A 19,133-nucleotide genomic window follows, 5' to 3' on the forward strand; every position below is an offset into this window, starting at 1 on the left:
TGTTCAGTCAAAATACTGGAAACCACTTCCAGCTAGATCCACAGCCAGATTTTTAACATTAATATATATATTTTTTGGAGTTAATAGTATGAGTCTCACTCCAAACTTGGATTATACAAACTGAGTGAAATCCCAGACTCCATAAAGCCAGTGGGAATTCACTGGGGCCTGAATTTCTCTTTTTAACCTAATCATCAATTGCACAAACTGAGTCTATCTGGAAAGGCACTATTATAAAATAATGAACATTACTGGAAGGCTTCAAAGCTGTGTAAATAAAGGTGTCAGCAAGATATACTGGATGGCACATTCTTTCATCCTCTTTGAGTATAAAATCATACTAAAAAGCAAATTAAACCTCATCTATTACATACGGCACAGTTACTTAATCAGATCAGTTTAAGTGTAATTACCTTTTTCACCAAACTCTGAGAAGTTAAAAGTTGTGACATGAAGGAGACTGACAAGAACTTGAAATGTCGAAGTTGTTTGCCTGAGTGAGACTCCACATTAAAAAGCTGCCCATCCTGATTTTTCAGCTTTGTCTTGCATGTTCTTGATTTTTTTGGGCCAGGATCATCTGTTGAAAACATTCCCAAAACAAATTTGCAGACATGAAAATAAGACATTTGATTTCTGATTACAGAAAAAGTGTAATTACAGTCAAGTGGCTATTGAGGACAATCATTCTGCTGTATCCAAAATAATGTCAAAGTTCCAAAAAAAACAACCAAAAAAACCACAAAGATAATTTTTCTGTTTCAATAGCCTCAAAAACAGCAGTGCCATTTCACTGCCCTTGCTTCTGATCTGTTTTTATGTTAAGGATCTTCATGAAGCTAAAGCTATAGCACACTGGCTACAAACATGAAAGACTTGAGAGGAAGGACCACAGACACTGTGTGACATACTTGGAAAAAGTGCTTTCACTGTCACTACCAGGCCCTTCCTGGCTAAGAAAATTTATTTGAACATCAAATCCACCTAGTCCTTTCTTGAAAAGAAACAACCAGCCACACCCTCCCTCTCAATGCTCTTTGAAATAACAGACTGGAAAAGTATTAAAACATATTAATTAGTTAATGCTTCACTACATTGTAGAAGAAAAAAAAAAGAAACCTTAAAAAACAAAAGCAAACAAAGTACAAACAACTCCCCCAACAGATAGTCCCTGTCATCTCATCTGCTATGAGTAACAGCTATTTATTTCAATTAAATGATTCAATGGACCTTCTAAATGAGGAGTGCTGTTTGATTCTAAGCACTCCAATCTATAATTAATGTACATCAAAAAAGAAGTAATCACATATCTTAACCATTTTATAAAAGGCAGGGAGGAATAAATCATTAGGGCAATTCTGTATCCCCCAGTTTCTATCTAGAGGAGTAAAGGGAGGTTCATGTACTTTTGCTGTTCTGTTTTGCAGTTACCTTCTTTGTTCTCTGGCAGCTCTGTCAAGTAGTGGATTATTTTCATCATGCTCTGGAACTGTGAATGTATATTAAATTCGCAACAGATGGAAATCCAAAATTCTGTGTCTGCTTCCAGCACAGCATCCTGTTTATAGTTTAAAAGGAGAGAAACGTTTATTTCAAGAATTAAAATAAGACCTCAAACTCCTCAGTCAGTTTGTGAACATGCCATGGGGAGCTGCATACTGCCAGGGTTAGCACTGGGGCAACAGCAGCAAGCCTCAGAGAGAATCTAAGAGTTCCTGAGGGTGGGGAGAGAAAATATCATCTCACTCCATCTACTAAACAGCATCAGGAATAACCTCACCTTCTGGCATAGGCTATTTGCCCTAAACCTCAGCTAGTGAGGTAATGGTGAAATAATCCACATTTCATTAGGGGTGTCTCTAGCCATTTCATACCCTGATGAAAAGAATAACTCAAGATATCCTACAGGACAGCCAGGACTGGCACACCTGAGTAGTATCCCATACTACTCAGATATTTTGTCAAATAAGACAAAAGTAAGAGTGCTCAGAAATACTTATCCGTATAATGAAATTAGCTCTTTCCCACATTTTTAGCAGCTTTCATACATTTAACATAAAAAATGTCCTCTAATCAATCAGAAAAGGAGTAATTTGTGAAGAGTATGGGGGGTTATCTTTCCATACATAGAATCATTCAAGTTGGAAAAGACCTCTAAGATCATCTAGTCCAACCTTTAACCTAGTACTGACAAGTCCACCAGTAAGCCATGCTACTAAGTTCTACATCTACACGTTCCTTGAAGACTTCTGGGGATGGTGGCTCAACCAATTCCCTAGGCAGCCTGTTCCAATGCTGCACAACCCTTTCAGTAAAGAAATTTTTCCTAATATCCAACCTAAACCTCCCCTGGTGCAACTTGAGGCCATTGCCCCTCATCTTATCAAGTGGTGAAAATGATATATACCACCTAAACTTTAAATCACATCCAAACTTTAGACAGACATACAAAAGTAAAATGGATCCAAAGTCAAAGGGCTTCCAGCAGAAACATCAGAGAACTGCCTGGCAGCTAACTTAGAAGACTGGAGCCACCTAGAAACAGCGTAGCATTTGGGGCTCAACCTCACAAAACGGCATTACATGTCAATTCTGATTGTAATGAGAAATCATTATATACAGGAATACTCACAAAGAAAGGCCATGAATGATTTTAGACTTGACTGAAAGCCTGTAACTAGAAAATGAAGCCCAATGAAGAAGCAAGGCGCCTCAGCTGCTAGGAGGCTGCTCCAGGCTCCTGGCCAGGGTGAAACCCGTCTGTTACTCACTGCTGCAAGGAGGCTGCATGGGACATGCTTGCCTTCTGGCCCAGAACTGTGCCCCCATGACTGCTGTTTGGCAAGAGGGCTGAACCTAAACTGCTGCTTTCCTTGGATCTGCTCTGGCGCTTGTCCAAAGGCACAGCCCTAAACCAACCAAAGCCTCCAGCTCACCATGCTGACTCAGTTGACCACAGGGCTCCTAGTGCTTTACAAGGCAGGCATAGAAACACTGATTTCTGCACCTCGAGCAAGAGATTATAGCAAAGACCATATCTTCTCACCTGTGTTCTTTTAGTAATCCCTTTTGTTTTACCTATAAGCAATGTTTTCACCTAATGCCAGGGCCTGCCAACACTAAAGCAGCAACAGCTTCTACGTATTTTGGGCATAAGAGAATTCTTACCTTGATAGTTGGAAGACCAAAATTATGTTTCAACACAGTTAAATGTTTTTTAAAGAACTACATCATTTGACTATCAGCTTTTCAAGTCAAGTACTGCTGTACAATATGATCTGACAGTATGTCCAGGCTCAAGGACAAAAATATTTCGTATCTGCCATGCAAAATGTAGTCAACATCACCACCAGGTTCTGCTAAAGTACAAGCTCAGAGCTCACTATTTCTTTTAGAGTAAAATAAGGCCTTATCTTGCACCTTCTTAAAGGAATGACTACGAACAGAAAGGAGATCAGTCTTTGAGGAAAAGGTCAACCCCACTAGTCTAACCTTGTCTGTGCTTGATGTTGCAGTCACAGTTTTGGTGACGTACTGCTCAAATAGCAGCACCAGGAGAACCCAGAGGAACCTGTCTCCTCCCACTGTAGTTATCAGCTGGGTCAGGATGGGCAGGCGGCGGTGCTCCGGCACATGGGGCAAGGCATCCACAAACACACGAATGATTTTTATCACCACCTCTTCCACACTTCCTGAGGACTCTGACAAGTCGCTGTCTTCAGCCTATTTAAGTACAGGTACAGCAGTTCAAACAGATTATCACAAACAAGTTCTTTCCTGTAAATCCAGCAGGTGAGAGAAAGTGCTGTTTGTCTGATACCAGTATTGCCACAAGTATAAACTGAAAGAAATTTTGTTATAGTATTGAACTTGCCTGCTGTCTCTATGGTAAAAAACTAGAACACAAAGTATGTTTTAGATCCGCTTTAGGTACAACTGTGGTACTATTTTCCTAAACCTTTTACGAAGTGCAGTTGCTTGTACGATTAAAAAAGCAATAGTTTTGATAAATTCAGTTGATTGGATGAGTAGTTTGTTAACATATTTATTATATATCATTTATTATCTAGCTACTTAAAAGTAATCTTAGAATTGGATACAAACATATTCTATTACCAATATTCCAAACCATTTATTCTACTGCTTTTCATTGTATAGACAAATTTACCTGTATAAGAGCAGGAATAACCATCTGCACTGTCTTATTTATTACTTGAAATGTGTAAGTATCATCCAGACGCAAGACGTTTGCTCCCATGAATGTAAAAATGGGCATAATGTTATGGAGAACTTTATCCTGGAATAAAAAGACAGATGAGATTAGTTTGTTTTTTAAACAGAGTTGCACAGTACATTGTACCTTAAGGCATCTACTCACTACCACAAACATCACTAGATTCCTATATAAGAAAATGAGAATCATTGCTATGTTCCCAAAATTGCCACTAAACTTATTTTTAACATATCAAGTAGTCTTAAGGGACACTATATGTTATTGTTACAGTTCTAAATACTACTTAGAGAACGAGATTGACTTCCAAGCAAATAACTGAAGAGTGGAAACTGACAGTTGAGTTTCATCATATGCTCTGCATTCTTCAACCCAGTGCTACAGTAGTATGACAAGCAAAACCAGCCTTCAGGAGATTTCCAGCTCTTACACAGCCCCCCTCCTTTATATTTCTGAAACATGTACAGTGATACAATAGAAAGCAGCAGTACTGATATTAACATTTCGGCCTTTTTTTGGCTAGATTGTAATCACAATATTACTTCGAGAGTGCTGAATTAGTGGTGTCACTTGGCTCAAGAATTAGATTCCTAGATTTTGTCCCAGATATGGCTACGTTTGTCATTTAGGTTTAGTGACCTAAAGCAGCGTTATAGATATAAAGAGAAAGATAAGACTTTTACCAAATATTTGTCTTTATACTGAAATTGAAAACCCTGTCACAGTGAATATTAATGTGTAATAAAAGCTTAGCTCTACAGTAGGTGATAGTAGTAAGATGGTGACAAAGAAAAATAATCACCAAAATAAAAAAAACGAACTCAAACCCTCCAAAAGTTTGTCAAGAACATCTCTTTTGACTCTGGGGGAAAAAGTAGCACTCCAAATGTGTGGAGAAAGCACTCAGGTAAAGATAAAGATGCAAATTGAGTTTGATACATTTGTGTACATTTTGCTGCTTTCACAATTCCAGAGCAAAAGAATTGTACTTCAAAGAGTACTGTCAAATTTCAATCCATAGAAGAGAAGACCTGCTTATGGTCAATTAAAATCAGAGCAAACCTGATTGCATCATCAACTACATTTCTCATTGTATGAGATACAAACTTGTAAGAATACATATATTACTGGGTTGGATGCTCTCTCCTTCATAGAAAAGGAAGAGAAAGAAGAAACAATGTACCAGAACAGAGAATTTAAAGGTGAGGCAGAGCTGTTGTTAGAAAGCTCTTTCCATTTCTAACCCTCTTCGTTGCAAATCATAAATGATACATGACCAAACTATCAATACAGAGGTTTGTTTTAAAACAAAGTAGAAGACCCTAAAACATCAGAGAACTTGTAAATTTTGCCTCTTGCTCCTTTTAGGAAAGTTCTTCCAATAGAAAAACTCTGTATCTTCAGGTACTACTTACAGGAAACATGCCAGCAACGGCACCAAGGAGAAGCAGTGCATGATGATGTGTCTGGGGCATTTTAGATACCCTGATGCACTGAACTATCAGTTCCACATTGAATTTTTCTTTATCAAGGACATCTGCAAGCAAAAAAAAGTTAATTAATATATACCCTAATGGTAAATTATGCAGGAATAAACTTGAGTACACTCAAGCAATGGCTTCAATTTGCAGACCATACCTAAAGGATCTAACAAAAAAAAACAAAACACACAAACAACAACAAAATCCCACAATTAGTAGGACGAGCTTGTATACATTACAGGGTAAGCTATCTCTCTTCAACACAATGCAGACTCAAAAAAGAAAAAAGCTAGAGACTGTACTGGTGAGAGTACCAAGAAATAAGTCTGCAATTTTTACCTGCTGGTACTTTGCTACCATCTGAAGACAATTTCTGACAGACGTTTAGCAGGCAGCTGAGGATCAACTGCTTTGTATATTCCATATTTTCTTCTTCCGATGCCTGAGGTTCCAGACACCTATACATTCAGGAAGAAATTGAAGAGAGATTGAAAAAGAAGGTAAGTGCTTTCATTTATAAGTCTCTCTTCTTTTTTGGTTTCAAACACATCAGCTTGTCTAATAAAAGACATTTATCAAAGTGCTATAAGGAGTATCAGATGATAGCCTGACATACGATTGCCAGTCTACACAAAGACATAAGCAAAAACAAACAAACAAACAACACACAAAACAACCTTTAGTAACTGCCTGAATATAGGGTTGACATGAAGAGCAATACTTCTCTCAGGTTCCACTGGTTGAAGGCAGTTCTACAATGTTTTGGGAGGAATTTTAAAGCTCAAGGTATTTTATAATAGTTCTGCAAAAGGTAAGTCCTGTCATTTGTGTCAGTTTTACCACAGGTGTCATCCTTCTTAACACTCCCAAGAACCTGAGAAACAAAGTCTTCACATAAAAAGCTAGATAACAGATAACCATCTCAAGGAGCTCACCACATTGTTTTACCTCCCATTCCCTTCCTATTTATATCTGATATAAATCTATTTATATCAGATTTATATAAATCTATTTATATCAGATTTATAAACCTGATATAAATAGATATATATATATATGATATATATCTGATTTACCTAAAAGAAGTAGAAGAAGTAAAGGAAAAAAAAAAAAAAAAAAACACAAAAAAAAACAAGCTACAGAACCTGGAAATGAAGCAGAGAGAAAGCAGCCCACATTTTAATGCTTTACAATATCTGATGCAGAAGAGCATGCTCAAAGACTCATGTTTTAGAGAGGCAAAATTACCGGCTCAGCAGGTTAAAAAGTGCAGGCACAAGTGCCTGTGGACGTTTCAGTTTCTTCTTATGCTGCAGTAATTCCAGAATGAGCATAACCCTCTGCCAGCTGAAGTGGCTCATTTCTGGTGCCAATTCTGCATCTTGTGGCTTTCTAGAAAGGTAAGACAGGACATATAATCAGGATATACGATCAGGATATACAATTGCAAATAAAATACTACAGTAAATATTACAGTGTTTCAGGGAACAGATATGTAAGTAAAAAAGAAAAGTATTTCTTTCAAATAATATCCTTTACTGCTTCTCCTGGGAGGTGGCAATATGTGGACTTTTGATTGAAACAGCAAAACATTTTAAACAATTAAATTAAAACCAGACTGAACTCGAAAAAATAAGCAAGCATAGCACAACTTCTGTGTATACGAAGTCTACATGATGAAGCAGACTGCTGTGAGGAAAAAAATAAATGACTATTATTAAATAATTGCCAAAATTCTGATCTGCTTGTCATTCAGGAAACTTGCACCTTCTGAACTACTATTTGTCTAACCACTGAGTATGAGTGCAATGGACACGTATCTATGTACGTGTGTACATAAACTCTGATGGATCAATCTAATGAGTCAAGATCATTAAAAAATGTCAAGTGAACTAAAGCAAGTTCTTATGTATGTTCTTACATAAGAACTGTTATTCTAGGTCATGCCAAGAAAACCAACCCAAAATCCTGTTTCAACAGTGTCCAACAGCTGATGATTAAAAAAAAAAAAAAAAAAAAGTACAGTGTACGGAACAGCTTCTTCCTTATGAGAACAGGAAGAAGAAACAAGATGAAGACTTGAAAATTTGGTTGTATTTCCATTTTAACTAAAAGAAAATACCTTATTGCAGCTGACTAACAGCAACACTTGGAAGTACATCGTTAGGTTAGCCATGTGTACAGTAAGCTGTCCATACGATTTTTTTTTTTTTTTTTTTTTTTACCAATAAAGTTTAATACCTACAAAACCAAAAGCCAACATCAGAAGTTCTACAAGAGGATTTTTTTTTTTTAATTAGGACTAATCTGTTCTAAAACAGCAACATGGGTTGGTTTTCTGCTGCTGAAAATAGCTCAGAGTTATTTTAACACACAGAAAATTAAGAAAAAGATAGTCGTGCTTTCAATACCAATTATGAAATGTACTAAATGAAAGGTGTTTTCAAACTGTACAGAAAATATTTTTATATTTCTAGTTATTTTACTTCTGTTGCTGCATTTTCTGCCTTCTAGTTTGCTGAACGGTGGTCAGATTTCTGGTTTTCTCAGGTGGCTCGAGTTCTGTGACAATCTGCTCAGCACACACCGAAATCTGAAACAAAAAACAATACTTCAATTACACATGAACAATGTGTCACGCCACACATCTATGACCCCTCCAGCTGTTTGTTTTTTTTGAACACATCCCTTTCATGCACATATGGGTGTACAATCCATCTATTTAAGTCTTATCAGCTTAATTTCTGAATGCCTGTCCTAAATGTAGTTCTTGCAGCAAATAAAATGAGGAAGTGATTTCAAGTGCAAGTAAAATAATAAATTGCTATATGACAGCTACAATGAATGTATTTCAGGAAAAGTCTTCTAATAACAGTTTAAAAAACAAAACAAAACCAGTTTTTACCCAGAAAATTGAAACCAATGTAGCAGAAAGAAGTGACTTTTACTGAATTCATTAACAGAATAACAAATAACTGATGCATGGCTTCTACAGAAACACCTTCTTTTAGAAGGTGCAGTCATTTAACTTTTTATGCCACTAACGCAACTATATGACAAATAGTTTCTAATTCCTTACATACAAACAACGAACATAAATAATCAGTGTAGCAGCATGCTACCACTGCAAAACATTTGAACATATTTCTGTGTTCTGGAGTTTGCCACTTACCCCTTTAAACACACTGCTAATTGTCTGAGCACAAAGTGGGTTCTTACAGTTTAGCAGTAAGTCAAACAATACTTTTAATAGCTTCTGTTGCACCATCCCGTCTGACACAGCTGCAAAGAATGGTTTAGTAATCTACAAAGGGGAAAAAGAAAGGAGAGAGATGTTTACTCTAAGAAAGTAACAAAATCACAAGAAATTGACATTGGGTATATGTCAGATTATGTATGACACACCCAGACAAACATACAAATGTATATGAACATACATAGTAAAAATGTACATACTAACTAGCTATTTGGATACAGCTAAAATCCTTAGATACAAAGCACATACTTCTGAAATAGCCATCAGACATATTGGTTCCTAAAATTTTTCTAAATGCCTTGCCTGATGGTGAGAACATACCTCCTGTTGCTAGACTTCTATTTATTTATTCATTTTTAAAGTATTGGACTATTAGAAAGCATGAATTTGTAGCCTCCTGCAAATGAGACTATTTGTCACCTACTGTATTTTCTTAACATATTTTCCTCAGAAGAAAAGCAGAAAATAAAGATCCTGAACAACTAACAAAGAAAAGAACAGTGGAACAGCAGTACCTGCAGGCAATCACACAGGTATCTACCTGCATGCAAATACAATGATAAGAAGCAAGCAGTGACTTCTCCTTCTGTGAAGTTTAAGAAGTTTAAGAGAGCTTTGCAGCCTGTTTAGCTGTTTCAAAGATTCTGTGGAGACCTTGAAAAATTGTAATGAAAGAAAAGGCAAAAACTACGGACTCCTTGCATACACAATTCTACACACTGCTATTTGCTGTAAGCACAAAAGCAAATTAAAAATCTTTTAGAAAACCATACCTGCCCAAGTGCTGTAATTTGGAAAGGTGGAATTTCTTCATAGATTTTCTTGGCAGCATGTAGACTTTTAATAAATAAATCCAAACTCTGCTGATTCTTGCACAAGAGGGTTGCTGAATGTTCATTAAACTTCCCAAGTATGAGATGCAGGAAAACAGCTTCATCTTTTAACATTGTCTCAGGTTCCTTCGAGACCTTCTCAAGCAACCGGTCTAGTGCAGGCAAGAGGTGAGAAAGAATTATCTGCAAACAGAGAAAATTTGTAAGAACAGTTTGCTTTTTATTCATTCTTGTTTTAACAAGCTTCCAGTAGTGCAGCTTCATTTTACTGCAACATCTGTTCCCTCTCTAGTACCACATTTCCTACTGTACTTTATGCAACAGCTATTAAAGAAGAAAAATACAAGACTTACTGTCATGTTACCACAAGTACCTCCTCATCAGCTACTGTTCTATTTCTCCTTTGATGGGTAGGTAGTATTTCATGTTTTTAAAGTAAGGAAGGCTTTTTTTTTTTTTTTTTTTTTTTTTTTTTTAATTATTTATGACTACTGTCTCCTACAAAACCTGAGCACGGGGCAAGAACACTCATCCTCTATACAACGAACAATCCTTTCAAGAAACATACAACTGAAAAAAAAACACAAAAACTCGTAACTTCATTCATTTTTTGAACAATAAACTCTTGTATTTTCCATCACTCAGAGAATAGGAATTCTGAGTATACTAGGATAAAATGAGGTTAGTATGTACACATAAAACTACTTAAATAAATAGTACTTCCTATTATGTTACAATTCTGTACAGAAAACTCTATTCACAGATACCTAGCCAAGACAATCAATTTCTTCTGGAAGAACCTTCTTCTGAAGCTTTTCAGTAACCTTAAGGAGTTTCCTTAACAACTCCAGCACAGTATCCCATACATTCCTGGATGGAGTATGAAAATATTTTGTGTTTCATTAAATCATATTTTGCAGCATGACTGCTTACTATCGAAGTGTCAACTTAATGCTTAACAATCTATAAATTATGAAGTTACTTAACAGCATTACTATTAAATGACATGATTTCTGCTTTTCATTTAAGTGCAATACTGACAGAACAAGTGTAAAACTATAATGGCTGGACTCACCTCACCATGGACTTCGTGAAGAATTTTCATTAAGCTTCTTGCGACATATGATGGGCAAAGAGGGTTTTGTACACAATCGAGTATGCTTTCCAAAGCTTCTGACATTTTTTTCTTCTGGGATTTCTGTTTTGGTTGTGTCTCAAGCTCCTCAAATAGGGTTGCCATGATCTAGTTCAGTAACAAAGTGAAAATAAAGTTCTTTCCCTACAGTAAAAGTGCCTTAAAACAACATTTATTCACTGCTTTTGTAATAATGCAATCCAGATATAAACTGAATTGTTTACCTGCAAATAAACCATGAGTTGGTATCTCAATTTGCTGTGGGTATACTCTGTTCCATCATCCAGATCATTAATGATGGCACTGAACAGTACTGGCCCCAGTATTGACAGCTGGGGAATCCTGCTAGGGACCTGCCTCCCAGGGCACATTGTGCCACAGATCACAACATCCCATGCTGGCTGTTCAGCCATTTTTCAGTGTACCTCCCTTGTCTATGAGAATGTTACGTGGGACAGTGTCAAAAGCCTTTCTAAAGTCAAGGTAAACATCCACTGTTTTCCCTTTGTCTACAAAGCTCTTCTCTTTATCATAAAAGGCTATCAGGTTGGTCAAACACGACTTCCCCCTTCATAAATCAATGCTTGCTCCTCCCCATCACCTTCCTAGGGACTGATGTGAGGCTGACCATTCTGTAGTTTTCTGCCTCATCCTTCTCACACTTCCTGAAGATAGAAGTGATATTTGCTTGCTTTCAGGTTTGGGGAACATCTCCCAATTGCTGTGACCTTTTTTTTTTCTTCTTATGATAATTAAGAATGGCCTTGCAGTGCCATGAGCCAGCTCCCTCAGCATTGTGGGTCAACCCGTCTGGCCCCATGGACATAAGCATGTCCGGTTTATTTAAGTACTCCCTAACCCAATTACCTTACATCACAGCTCACAGCAGCTAACAGAACTTGTATCAAAGCACACCTTAACAGCACAAATACCTGTGTTATGTATGTAGGGTCAGATATGATCTCTTCTGTCTTTTGCACCAGATGCTGAAAAATAGGGTGAAATAAAGACTCCTTCACCCTGCTCAAGGAGTGGAAGCAATTGAGAGCAGCCCTTCGAACTTCGCTCACAGGACTACCCAAATTAACGAGCAGAGATATCACCACTGTAAAAAGAGTGAGGGAAAAGAGGAAAAGACAGCAGAATTCCATGGTCAGAATTTTACTGTATCTGTCCTGAGGAGGCATCAAAATTAATTTAGAATTTAAAAGTCATCTCTTTTCACTATAAACATCTAGACTACACAAAGACAACACGAACCTCACATATTCGTGGCTCTGAATTCCTTCACTGTTGCCCTTCCACATGTTTATAATGCACAGAAAGAAAGATGCTATAACTGACTTATTCAGCATAGGACCTTGGTTTTTAAAACCTTTAAGATTTAAAAAAAATAAAAAAAAGTACAACAATAAAAGCTGTTTCAACTGCTTCCAAAATTGGGCTACCAACTGCAGCAGTGAATCAGCAAGAAGATCTATCTCAGCCTAGTACAGCTAAACATAAATTATTAGAGATAACCCTCCACGGTATGAAATAGAGAAAAATGATACGAAATTAAAACATACTGTCATTAAGCCTCAAGTTAAGAGATGAATAGATTCTATTTCACCTGGAGATGGTGGTGATAGTAGCTGTTTCTTCTTTTGGTATGTCTGAGATACAAGCACTGCATAGCCAATATATAAAGCTCGAGTCTGCAGCATTGCATTGACTTCATAATTCAGATGATTTGAAAGGTTAAAGCTGTAAGTCCATAAAATTGAAAAGAATTTGAAGAGAACTTCTGAATCCTTTACATGTACCTTACATGTAAATAAAAGAGAAAAAGAAAAAAAGAACAGTTGGTCAGGACAGCCTTGATTTGGCAAACCACTACTCACATCAGATAAACCACCCAAACCGAAGAAGCACACAGGAGAAAACTAGAGTCAGAAACAGTGTTCTTTTGGGAAGAAAACGTTACCGAGCTTATTCTGATGACAATACTTGCATACATAAAAAAAGTCCATGTGTTTCTCGACAAACTGCTTATTTAGTTGAACAGACAACACATAATCTATAGGTACACAAATAAAGTATATGTTTCCTTCATTGCAGACCAAATCCACATCCGTATGAACATTTTTATAATGTGTTAACTGAGCATGAAAATGGTTATATGCAAAATAGAGCAAAATTAAGAACTTTCATCTTCTCTTTTGAGTGGCAGTCATGTTTATATTACAGAATCACAGAATCACAGAATTTCTAGGTTGGAAGAGACCTCAAGATCATCGAGTCCAACCTCTGACCTAACACTAGCAGTCCCCACTAAACCATATCCCTAAGCTCTCCATCTAAACGTCTTTTGAAGACTTCCAGGGATGGTGACTCCACCACTTCCCTGGGCAGCCTGTTCCAATGCCTCACAACACTTTCAGTAAAGAAGTTCTTCCTAACATCTAACCTAAAACTCCCCTGGCTCAACTTAAGCCCATTCCCCCTCGTCCTGTCACCAGGCACGTGGGAGAACAGACCAACCCCCACCTCGCTACAGCCTCCCTTGAGGTACCTATAGAGAGCGATAAGGTCGCCCCTGAGCCTCCTCTTCTCCAGGCTGAACAAGCCCAGCTCCCTCAGCCGCTCCTCGTAGGACTTCTTCTCCAGGCCCCTCACCAGCTTCGTCGCCCTTCTCTGCACCCGCTCGAGCACCTCCATGTCCTTCTTGTAGCGAGGGGCCCAAAACTGAACACAGTACTCGAGGTGCGGCCTCACCAGAGCTGAGTACAGGGGGACGATCACCTCCCTAGTCCTGCTGGTCACACTGTTCCTGATACAAGCCAGGATGCTGTTGGCCTTCTTGGCCACCTGAGCACACTGCTGGCTCATATTCAGCCGACTATCCACCATCACTCCCAGGTCCTTCTCTGCCTGGCAGCTCTCCAACCATTCCTCTCCCAGTCTGTAGCTCTGCTTGGGGTTATTGCGCCCCAGGTGCAGGACCCGACACTTGGCCTTGTTGAACTTCATGCAGTTGACCTCAGCCCATCGGTGCAGCCTATCCAGATCCTCCTGCAGAGCTTTCCTACCCTCGAGCAGATCGACACACGCACCTAACTTGGTGTCATCTGTGAACTTACTGAGGGTGCACTCGATGCCCTCATCCAGATCATCGATGAAGATATTAAAGAGGACCGGCCCCAGCACCGAGCCCTGGGGGACGCCACTAGTGACTGGCCTCCAACTGGACTTGGCTCCATTCACCACGACTCTTTGGGCCCGGCTATCCAGCCAGTTTCTAACCCAACGAAGCGTGCACCAGTCCAAGCCTAGGGCAGCCAGTTTCTTGAGGAGAATGCTGTGGGAGACGGTGTCAAAAGCCTTGCTGAAGTCAAGGTAGACCACATCCACAGCCTTTCCCTCGTCTTAGAAGTGCTCTAAGGAAGTAATGCCTGTTTTTTTCATCACTTGTATAAACTGAAAGATTTTTCAGAATTCTATCAGCTACTGTCTTAGGACTGAGCATTTAACTTCACTGTGTGGCACAGCTTTCTGTGTTGAATATTCACACTAAATGTTATTTTTAGAATTTGTCCTGGATTTGATGTATAGACATTACAATAATAGAGCACAAACCAAAATAAACAAACCCTGAATCATACACGGATCACTGACCATCTCAGATACAGGCCAGATAATCTCCCCAGTCCTGTCTCCATCCCCCTACCTCTTCAACAAGTAGTTGCTCCACAAGATTCAATTCAGTTTTTCACACATCTACATCCAATTATCTCAGCCTTGCTCCTGTCTGAAGTTCAACGAGGATAATTTCTAATATTGAAGCAGTTACATTATCTTCTAATAGTCTCCCAAATCAATTAACAATCACTTATTTACCATACACTCTGGCAATAGGTAGCACTTTTTCTGTCTGTAAAATGCTCTTTGGAATCCTAAGAGATCTCTATTCATCAAACAGGAGTGCCCACTCAGCATCCTGAAGACTGAACATAGCTTGCAGGAACAAATGATAGAGCTTATGATATACTCTAGCCTACTCTCTTTTCTAGGATTCCACCAAGATCTAGCTTCTAGTTATACTAACTACTCTGGAGCAGGCAAAAATAATTAATAATTCTTATCTTTTTCAAACTATCCACCCTCAAAATCAGAGGTAAGCAGTACTTCAGAAGTGAAAGAAGCAAATTATTACTAAAAATACTAAAGACATCACTAACCTCATCCCACAAACTTTCTGTAGTCTCTCCTACCATCTTTTCATTCATCTCCCTTCTAAACATGCACTGTGTTCCAGAAGTTCTTTAATTTTTTAATCTTAAAAGCTAACAAATTTCAGAGTAACCATTTGCTTTGCTCTCAGGTAGTACCAGAAGCTCTAGCTTTGCCTCAACTTTTATTGATTTGCCTCAACATTTATTGATTTTTACTCTAGTTTCCTACCACATTCAGTTAAGGTCAACTAACCAGTTGAAGCTTAAACTCATGTTTGCTCATAGCACTAGCAGAGGCACAAGCAGTATTCCATGATCAATACTCAGTTTTTCTCACCTTTCTCTAAAATTTTGTATTTCTGCATAACATTTGATGAATAGTAACTCAGAACAATAATTAAGAAAATAAGTATGAAAATAATACCTTAAGTAAGAGATTCATCAATGCTCTGTACTGAACAACATTGCCTCCCTCACTAGCTCCACAGACAAGAAGGTCAAATAGCCCCAAAAGGAGGTGCAGGTAGTTTTGGCTATCTTGATTCAAAGATTCAGGATTCCACCAAGTTTGTTCTAAGAAAAAAAAAGTTATAAATCAGTCACAGTGGATACATATGAAAAACTTCAGGAACAAAAAGAAAATAAACACCTTTATTTGAAGTAAGACAATACATTTTACTGATTTCATGGTCACAAGACATCTTTACAGATCTCCACACAATATCAACAGTGGAAGAAGATTAGGACAGCAAGGTTTGCTTGTTTCCAAAAACCTCTAAAGCATGCAAACCAACACACAAAAACTCCCCGCTTTCCTTAACTTCAAATTGTTGTATAATAGATTAAACTCAAAACATTAACACCCACCTTTTGGAAAGGATGGAGGAGGTTTTAGGTGATGAATAAAACTTTTCAATAAAAACACAAACATAGCAGACTCCTCTGCATCAACAGTCTGGTCATTATCGAGCTTTTCTATATATGCAGTTAACAAGTCCATTGGCACCAAACTTCCCTGTGTTGTTTCAATAGACCAATTTGAGGGAGTTTCCTGTGAACAAAAATTTATTGAAACATACAGTGTCATAATCTCATCCAACTGAAGACAGAATCTAGCACTAAAGTTCAGCGATTTTACATTCCTAACCTCAAAACAGGTATCATTATGAAGTGAATTACAATTCTCATTTTACATTTAAACTTGCATCTGCAGTTTAAAAATTTCTAATTGCTCTTAAAGCCATGATTAAGAGTATACATAAGCAAAGTAACAAAAGGGTACAATAAAATTCCACCTAAAATATTTCTTCAAAGAGATGAAGAGTTAGAGCATTCTGTGGACGTTCAGTTTCATCCTTTCATCTAGCTCTGTTTGGGAAACATAATCCATATCTTTCAGATACTTTTATAAATAAAAACCCTTTGATGGAATCATCTGAAGTAAGAATAGACAATTACCATGTATTGCTACAGATGTATGCAAGGAAGTGCACACAAGTAAATACAGCCCTGCTCACCTAGGTTTCTTACACAAGAAAAAAAACGAACTCTTAACATTGTTAAATAAATAAACAACAATAAGAACAACAAACCTATATGGGAAATATGCTTAAAAATAAAGCAAAACAATAAAAGCAGAAAGATGCAGAAATACTCTTCTGAACATCATTCCTGCCTGATGGCTCCTCCTTGTACCTGTGTCATCTCCCAACAAATGTCAATACAACTGCTTATGGAGCTGTGCAATATACCAAGGAGCAACACTTTCAATATTGTTCCAAAGACTTGCATGAAGCTGAAATTAATATAAGCTCTTTTTTATACTTAGCTGTATGTCCTTCTTTCCCATATTGAACAAGTCACCAAACTTTTTACTCAACAACTGAAAAATTTGGCATTCCTAAGCTCAACAATAACACATGATGCCACAAGGTAGCTGGCAAAAATGCCCCAAACTTGGTGCCAAGCTCAAAGTACTGACACACTGAATTACTTGGTGGGATGTTAGGCTAAAGCACTGCAGTTCTTAATTTTTTTTAACATGGACTCACCAAAGCGGTAAAATAAAAGAGAAATTCTTAGCGGCAACTTTGATTACTGTTGCCAACTACGCAGCTTTGAAAAGAAACAAAGGTAAGATTTTCAGTCCTCCTCAAGGCTTGTAAGCTGCCTGTTCCTCTGATGGAAGACATTTCTCCATTACAAAGAAATTGCCCTCTCCTAACTGTTTACATCTCACCTCTGCAGGATGACAAGATTTGAGATTTCGTATTTTTTCATCCAAGAATCGGAAGACTCTGATAGCCACTGAAAAATAACATTCCTTCATCTGTGAACCGCAGCAGCACTGAACAAGCACGGAACCAATTATATGAGCAGTTACTTTCTGTTTCACGTTGTCAGATTCTGTTTCAGCAACAAGTATCAGATCATCAACCTTGGAAATGGAAGGGCATGAAAAACAACAAAAAGTCTGTGAGATAGTGAGACTTAGCTATGACTATATAGCGTTTCATTTGCATGTCTAATTAAATCCTTATTACCTGCTATCATTGGTAACACATTACTGTCTGCTATAATGGTACCCTTTGGAACCTAGGAACACACACGCATCTGTGTCTATGAACTATCCATAGGTACTTTTATTTATTTTATTTTTTTTTGTTTCAGGAAACCTAAAATTCCTGCAATTTGGTTACACCAATAATTTCTACAAATAGGTAATGGCTTCACTTCTTCTTTTCCTTATATTAAAACAGAAATGTCTTTTATTTCTCTTGTACTGTTTTTTTTTTTCTTAGATGCAATATGCATACTTTCCGTAGCAGCTTGGTAATGACATAACAATACTATGAACAACACATATGAAGTTCAACATCTTTTCTACTAATTACCACTTGGAAATTAAGGTTAGAGAAACATGGCGCACATACTGTTTGCAATAATAGGGAAGGGTCCCCTGAAGTCATGTTTTTAGAAAACAACAGAATCATTTCCTTGTTGATTGCTCCAATCAGTTCTGCAGGCTTGCTAGATTTAATTGCTGCTTGAAGAGCTATTCCAATGGAAAAAAAAAAAAAAAAAAAAAGAGTAAATCAGAGAACACAGGTATACAAATCTCACTGGCTGCTCAGTAATATTTATAAACAGTCGGTAAAATACTATACAACTTTATTCTTTCAAAGAGCTTTTTAAACAATTTTATTTGCGCTCTTAGTATAATAGCTTATTAATGACAGCCACTCTCTCAATTACTGTTAAGGTTCAGTAAGCATGAAGTGCTACATTGTCATAACTTAATGTCATCAAATTAGGTACAATTAATACATTACCTTCTGGCCAGCCTTTCAGTAAAGGGTGTAAGGAGCAGAGACCAGATTCTGACAGACAAATGGCCATTTTCCATTCTGAAGATTTTGAATTGGCATTAGTGATTACCATAAACGGTAACAACTGCATTACCACTTCATCCAGTAGTTCCTTTTTCTCTTTCAAAATCTCCTCTTTGACTAAAATCTCTACTGCTCGCTCCAGAACCTTGTACCTAAAAAAGAAAAAAAGTGATCTTGATAAATCATTGCTCTAGCATGTCTGCTACATGTCTTTGTTTTTTTCTCCATTTTCCATGGTTTACTTTTTCCCCTCCAGAATTCAAGTAGCATTGAGAACAAATAGGGAACTCACTGGAAATGGTACACAAATAATGAAAATTTCTCCTATAACTCAGCATATATATACAACCTAAGAAAAAGTATTTAAAGTGAAAAAATAGTTTTTGAAATATTATTGGGAGTTACTTTTGAATTTCATTTATGCAGAGAAAAAGTAGTCTGAAAAAAAAGACAGAAACATACCACTTTCCATCCTTTGAAAGATCAGCTCTCTGGAAAATATTCAAAAGACTTGATACCACCACTTCTGGATTGACTTGTTTCCTGAAAATCTGGAAAGTAATCAAGAGAGAGAAATGTAAGTATAATAAG

At 37.5% G+C, this 19,133-nt stretch overlaps 1 protein-coding gene across 1 annotated transcript in view; it reads right to left on the reverse strand.

Moving 5' to 3' along the window:
• The window catches only part of HEATR1 (HEAT repeat containing 1), a 39,602-nt gene that overhangs the window by 8,638 nt on the left and 11,831 nt on the right, over positions 1–19,133 (reverse strand). The window contains exons 13-31 of the mRNA XM_032184021.1: positions 19,005–19,093; positions 18,483–18,694; positions 18,084–18,205; positions 17,390–17,587; positions 16,018–16,201; positions 15,575–15,723; positions 12,549–12,741; positions 11,869–12,041; positions 10,877–11,044; positions 9,742–9,984; positions 8,885–9,016; positions 8,199–8,305; positions 6,961–7,104; positions 6,052–6,170; positions 5,647–5,768; positions 4,169–4,297; positions 3,493–3,723; positions 1,432–1,558; positions 414–580 (exon numbers count right to left, since the gene is read on the reverse strand). Coding sequence (XP_032039912.1) covers positions 414–580; positions 1,432–1,558; positions 3,493–3,723; positions 4,169–4,297; positions 5,647–5,768; positions 6,052–6,170; positions 6,961–7,104; positions 8,199–8,305; positions 8,885–9,016; positions 9,742–9,984; positions 10,877–11,044; positions 11,869–12,041; positions 12,549–12,741; positions 15,575–15,723; positions 16,018–16,201; positions 17,390–17,587; positions 18,084–18,205; positions 18,483–18,694; positions 19,005–19,093 — 3,009 coding nt within the window. The remainder of the gene's footprint in view (positions 1–413; positions 581–1,431; positions 1,559–3,492; positions 3,724–4,168; positions 4,298–5,646; positions 5,769–6,051; positions 6,171–6,960; positions 7,105–8,198; positions 8,306–8,884; positions 9,017–9,741; positions 9,985–10,876; positions 11,045–11,868; positions 12,042–12,548; positions 12,742–15,574; positions 15,724–16,017; positions 16,202–17,389; positions 17,588–18,083; positions 18,206–18,482; positions 18,695–19,004; positions 19,094–19,133) is intronic.

This window comes from Aythya fuligula, chromosome 3 (assembly GCF_009819795.1).
Source record: "Aythya fuligula isolate bAytFul2 chromosome 3, bAytFul2.pri, whole genome shotgun sequence".
In the NCBI taxonomy this organism is placed as follows: Eukaryota; Metazoa; Chordata; class Aves; order Anseriformes; family Anatidae; genus Aythya; species Aythya fuligula.